This window comes from Vanacampus margaritifer, chromosome 5 (assembly GCF_051991255.1).
Source record: "Vanacampus margaritifer isolate UIUO_Vmar chromosome 5, RoL_Vmar_1.0, whole genome shotgun sequence".
In the NCBI taxonomy this organism is placed as follows: domain Eukaryota; kingdom Metazoa; phylum Chordata; class Actinopteri; order Syngnathiformes; family Syngnathidae; genus Vanacampus; species Vanacampus margaritifer.
The window spans coordinates 19,425,324-19,431,323 of record NC_135436.1 but is presented as its reverse complement, the minus strand read 5'-3'; the positions used below and the strand labels follow the sequence as shown (position 1 = coordinate 19,431,323).

At 39.9% G+C, this 6,000-nt stretch overlaps 1 protein-coding gene across 2 annotated transcripts in view; it reads right to left on the bottom strand.

Annotated features, from left to right (window-relative positions):
- gucy2f (guanylate cyclase 2F, retinal) overlaps window positions 1-3,143 on the bottom strand; it is a 13,143-nt gene extending 10,000 nt beyond the window's left edge. The window contains exons 1-3 of one of the 2 annotated variants that reach the window (XM_077566428.1): window positions 2,730-3,143; window positions 1,870-2,649; window positions 574-872 (exon numbers count right to left, since the gene is read on the bottom strand). In XM_077566428.1, the coding sequence (XP_077422554.1) occupies window positions 574-872; window positions 1,870-2,593 (1,023 nt within the window). In that variant the 5' untranslated portion in view covers window positions 2,594-2,649; window positions 2,730-3,143. The remainder of the gene's footprint in view (window positions 1-573; window positions 873-1,869; window positions 2,650-2,729) is intronic. The other variant, XM_077566427.1, reaches the window with a different exon arrangement.
- Window positions 3,144-6,000: the final 2,857 nt, after the last annotated feature.

Sequence of the window (6,000 nt, the reverse complement as noted above, 5' to 3'; positions counted from 1 at the left end):
AAAAATAGAGTCAACATTTTCACGTCGGAAAAAAGAGAGACAAAGAGTAAACAAAAATATTAGAAAAAATATTAGAAAAAATATTAAAATGTTCAAAAAGTTACTGTAAAAGAAAGAGGTAAAAAATTACCATAATATGTCCATAAGATTGTCAAAAATGACACAAATTTAACAGAAAGGTAGAAAAGTCTAGAAATGTATGAAAAATTAAGTATGAAAAATGCCCCCCCCCCAATTTTTTTTGTTTTTTTTTTAAATCTAAAAACGGAAGTATTGGATGCTGCATATTTTCTCTGTTATGTTGCAGCTCTGATGATTCGTTCATCACAATGTTCAAATGTTTTACAGCTCCAGACAGATTTTTGTTTATTTATTTGACCTAACATGGCTCTTTTGAGAGGAAAGGTTGCTGACCCCTGCACCAGATGGTAGAATGTGCATAATTAGCCTGTGTATGCTATTTTTATTTTATATTTATTATTATTGTTCTTATAAATATATATATATATTATTTATATTTTGTTTCAATGAAAGGTAGCCAAACACTGCGCTAGACCGCTAACTCGTTCCTACCTGCTCCGCAGCCGCACTCAGCTTCAATTCCCCGCTCTCTTTTGCTGCCGCGTACGCCTCATTGAAGGACACAGGGTCCGAGACTACGGTGATGGTGAGCACGGCATCGTAGGCCTCGCTCAGCCTGCTGTTGTTTTGCAGGGAAAAGTAGGGGGTGTTGTAGGGCAAACTGTAGTGCAGGGCGTCATAGGGCACGAAAACGTACTGGCCCAAAGTCAGACCCATTTGTTGCGCCTTGATGAGGAAATTGGCTTGCCGCTCTCCGCCGAGAAGCACCGAGTGCATGCACATGATGATCACTGCAACACACGCACGGACTTACATGTTGAATGACAAAAGTATTTGGACAACTTTTGTTTGTTTGTTTTTTGCAGTTAAAAGTGCTCACACTTTTCTGGGAATATTGTTTGTGCAAGATTTGGAACAGGCCGTCGCATAAAGACAGAAATTGTACATGTCTTAGTAGTGATATGACATCATAACGATTCCGTCCATGATTTTATCATTGATCTTATTAAAAAGTCAAATATTCATAAACTTGCGAATATGTGGGCTGTAAACATTGACACACAAATGTTTCTTCAATTCAGTGGCAATATTACGACAAGCAGAAGATGGTAATGAGACAATTGATCCTCTTTAGTCAAAGGAGAAGTGAAGTCAAAAATGTTTTTAAAAATAACATTTTCTATGTGCCTCCATTAGTCTAAACACAGTAGTCATATTCTGATTAATATTGTGGAATATGAATTAAATAGAAAAATCCACCTGTTCTATCCATCTCAGGCCATTTTGCCATTTGCTGTCAACTGAAAATGACATCACAGTGCCTAACGTCTCAGCTTGTGAGCGTCACATGGCCAAACCCAGAAAACAGGTGCGCCATGGCAGTCGTTACCTGAACCCTCAGGCACAATTTTCTGCAATTAATCGCAATGAATCACATTTTTCTACTTCAACTACTTTCTACCACGATTTTAACAGATGTTTACTTGAGTAAAATGAATATAAAATCCTCAAATAAAAAGCATATTTCCATTCTTCTTTGAACCTTGAGTATAATTATTCTCCAATAAAATATAACCGTTGAACAAAACTATCAACATGGACTCAGCTTTACAGCAGGGTGACCAGATGTCCAATTTGTCTTGTCTTGATATTACACAGATCCCGTCCCGGTGTCTCGTTTTTTGCCATGTGGATGTCAATCAAACAATTGTCACCGTGATTCATACAATAAACCAATTAAGGGTGTCCAATTATTCCTAAAAGCTTCTTTAATGTCAAACGCCTTACCTCTTATCTCCCCTGCATCTTGGATCTTCCTCAACGTGCTCTCAACTTGGGTGTCGTTGACGCCCACAGACGTAACCAAGGCAACGGGAAGCCCTTTTTTCCTCATAGCAGCAGCCACTCTCTCGGCCGTATCCATCCAGATGTCTTCGTTGGATGAGACCACCACGATGTTAGCCCACCGGAAGTGCTTCAGTACCGCAAAAAGCACCTCAGACGGAAGCGGCACCGTCCTGGAAAAGGTCGGGTATCCCGTTATGCGGTCCAGCTCGAAATTGACGCAGGCGTGGGAGAAGATGGCCTTGTCCCAGTTCTTTGCCAGCAGTGACGATGCGGTACAGTACCCGGGATTAGTGGGGCCCACAAAGGCGTCCGCCATATTCTCGTAGTTTATAAACTCAGTCAGAGCTCTGGAAGTTTCGCAATGCTCCTGCAGGATGACAAAGTCCATCTTCAGACCCAAATTCAAACTGAGGTCTTCGTTTATCCTGCTCACAGCGAGCCTTGCGGCGGCGGCCGGTAGCGTCCTGTAGAAGACCGGGTCACAGTTCCAAGGCCCCAGGACGCCCACTTTGAATACCAAACAGTGGACGCAGCAAGGGAACGTCAACAATCCGAGAAGGACCCATATGAAAAAGTTGTAAAAAGATGGCGTCAGTAAAGTATGCCTGCTTTTCACTAAAGGCACAAATGGATGGTTGGACCATAGAGGTCGAAAATGTCGCATTGTCCTGGCTGTGAATTTGAGGTAGTGACGTTTTAGGCTCACTGCAGAATAGCCATCTGAAAAGCAAACACATTTTCAGAATGTTCACATTTGACATAAATAACAGATTAATAATAAAGTCAAATATCTCACTCACCTGACCTTCCTTTGAAGTCATCAGGACAGCTTTGCAGTCCAGGCGTCACCTCACCATCCTTTCAACCGTACCTGTTTGCCGTGAGCGACCGGGGAGCCGAGTCATCGCGCTTGGACCGCCAGGCTGCCAAGTGACAGGTGGGGGAAAGCGGGGAGCCGTTTGGAGACGACTCCAGCACCCAGGAGAGCTACTTACGCCCCGCAGCCGCCCGCTTTAACAACTGCATTCAAGCGGCGGATCTGGATGACAACAAACAACTGTGCTCCTCTGCGCTCATCTTGGAAGAAAGGTTTAAAAAAAAAAAAACATGTAATCCAAACTCCTGGTTGGGAAAAAATGTATTTGGTGTATTGTGAAGACGGTGCCAGCCAACATACTCATTCGATCCAATCCGCCAAAGTGACCGAGGGCCAAAACGTAGGTGTTACTCGCTAATCCATTTTCACTGCATTGTAAGAGGATTGACACGAGGCCTTAGTCTAGTCCAAAAGCTTCGTTATGATGCAGCTGGAGCTCCAACAAGAACCTTTTTCTTTCATTTAGCACCGTCAAGAACATTATTTTCCACATACTTTTGAAAAGAAAAGTCAACTCTAACTGCGATTATGCGGTTGCACAAGTGTTCACACCCTCTGATAACTGTGGGTGTTCAGATCATATTTAATCTCATAAATGGGAGTCATCATCTGGATGATTAACCTAAAAAAAAAATCTGATGTTATAGCAGGCATTTTTCTTTTTCTTTTTGTTTTCGTTTTGTGTTTGAGCTAACACTGACTTTTTTTTTTGGAACCGTTTGTAATTCGCTCCATTTTGACAAAAGGTCCCATTTCCAGATTAAGAAAAATAGACCCAAAAGCATGACACATATGTCACTGTAGGTAAGGTGTTTGTTTTAGGTGATGAGCAGTGTTCTGTTTGTTCCAAAACAAAGCTTTTAAAATTATGGATAAAAGTTCAACTTTAGTTTTATCGGACCGTAACCCATTTCTCTACATGAGTTTGATTCAAGCCTCTCTACTCAGTATAACTCCGATTATATGAAGAAAGAGATTGTTGTCACATGTACGTAACAGCCAATAATTGACAGACATTCCTTTAAAGGTATTAATTGTACATGAAAAATAATAAAGTTATCAAATTAATTCTGGACAAAATAATCAACTTTTTACAGCGGAAAATGGCTAAATTAGTCAAGTATCCCTTTAAAGTTGTTTGATGGGGGAAAACGTTTTGAAATGATTTATCCATTTATTTGTGTATACTTATTATAGAATCACACACATTATTTTGTTAATACATGCCTGCTCACCTGCCTTCACTCAAATATTAACTTTTAAAAATAAAGTTAAAATGATTCAATGTTGATCTTAGAAATGATAGGCTTAATTTGTACTTTTTTCCCAGTGTGTGATGATTGCATATAATGTCTGATGGCACCGAGCAACAAATAAAGGGACACATCTTGTAGGAACCAGATGAACTGGGCTTTAATTGCTCTTATACACCAACAGCTCCTGCAGATTAAATGAATTGGAAGCCCAAGTGGAGCAGGGTCATTAAAAATAACAAAGGACTCTCCCTGCATGTGTTGCGGCCCCCTGAGGATGGCCGCCGATTTTGACTGCGTCAGTCTTTTTGAATGCTTTTGAAAAGACTCCGCCTTTGGTGATGAGGCAAATGAGCGCAAGATGGTTGCCACAACATCCACCATGGTGACACTTTTACATGTTGCTGCAGTCCAAAACAAAGTATGGCGCTAGTCCTCATCAAACATGAAAAAATTTTTTTTTTAAATCCTTTGTAAAAACTAGACATTTTTCTTTATTAAAAGTGGTAAGGTGCGACATGACACACAGAGATAAAGTAATTAAAAAAAATGGATTATCTGATTAGAATACATTTTAAAGATGCAGTACAGTTCATATGCACAGAAATATGAATTGCAGTCGCTAAATGATTCCACCTTTGTTGACCCTTATCCGGGTAAGCCCATGAGCCTCTTAAACGTAACACCTTGACACCACTGCATGCATACAGGAATAGAGGACAGAAATGATGACTCAGCACTGCCGCCACCCAGCGAGCAGTAAACGCACCACAGGTCATAATGAGGCAAATTTCACACATACTGTGTACATAAAAAGATGCTGAAAATGTGTTAATAAAAAATAAAAAAACACCTAAACTTTAAACTTGTTTTCTAAATTTTGCTCCAAATAGTCCATAGGCAAGAAAGTGATAAGGGACTTCCTGATGATAAAGGACATTTCTTTTGAATTTGTTTTCATTGCGTTTTAATTGTCTGATTTGCAACAAATCACTGATTTCATGCATCGTTGAGCAACTGTGGTTAAATACTATAAACTGCGGCAGTTATGTTGTTTTTCAACTATCATTACCAGGCAGTTCCAGTAAGGACAACCCGTTTAATATACAACTCTGAAATGACGAAATCTCTAATTACCTTTAATAATGTTTAATAATTCATGACTTTCATTTGCAAACCCCAATTCCAATGAAGTTGGGATGTTGCGTGTAATGTAATGTTTTGCAAATTCAAAATGAATATTTAGAACAAAAACAACAAAAGAACAATTAAGTTGATCAGTTTGAACATAAAATATTTTGTGTTAAGTGCATTCAACTGAATATAGCCCCCCCCCAAAAAATCATTGTATTCTGTTTTTATTGATGTTTTACGCAGTGTTCCAACACTGATCATGTTAGTAATCAGGACACATAGTCAACACTTCATTAATCATTTCTATAAATCTCTGGCAGTTTTTACATTTTCAAATGATCACTTGTGCAACATCCCTACAAAAAAAAAAAAAAATCACAACTGCTACTCATGTGGTCCTTCGAAGCTACCTAATGCCATGCACGGACGTCGGATACCATGCCACGCAGATGGCCCCTGGCCTAGCTTCTTCCAGTACTGCACATTGTTGTATTTTCCAGATGTCTTGATACACAGTAGCAACACGAAGCCTCTCGCAGGTTAGTTTGGATTAGGAGTCACCAAGATTTTAGATGTTTATCCTCCAACACACCCGATCCTGATCAGGATCTGATCATTTGAATTGGGTGTGTTGGAGGAGGGAAACATCTAAAACCTGCAGGATAGGAACCCTCGTGGACTGGAGTTGGTGACCCCTGGTCTGAATGGATAGATGGAAGATGGAAGAACGGCATTCTTACTCTTAACAAGGACATTGCCTGCAGGTCCAGGACTTTTGATTCAATAACAATCACAAATTTCTCAAAG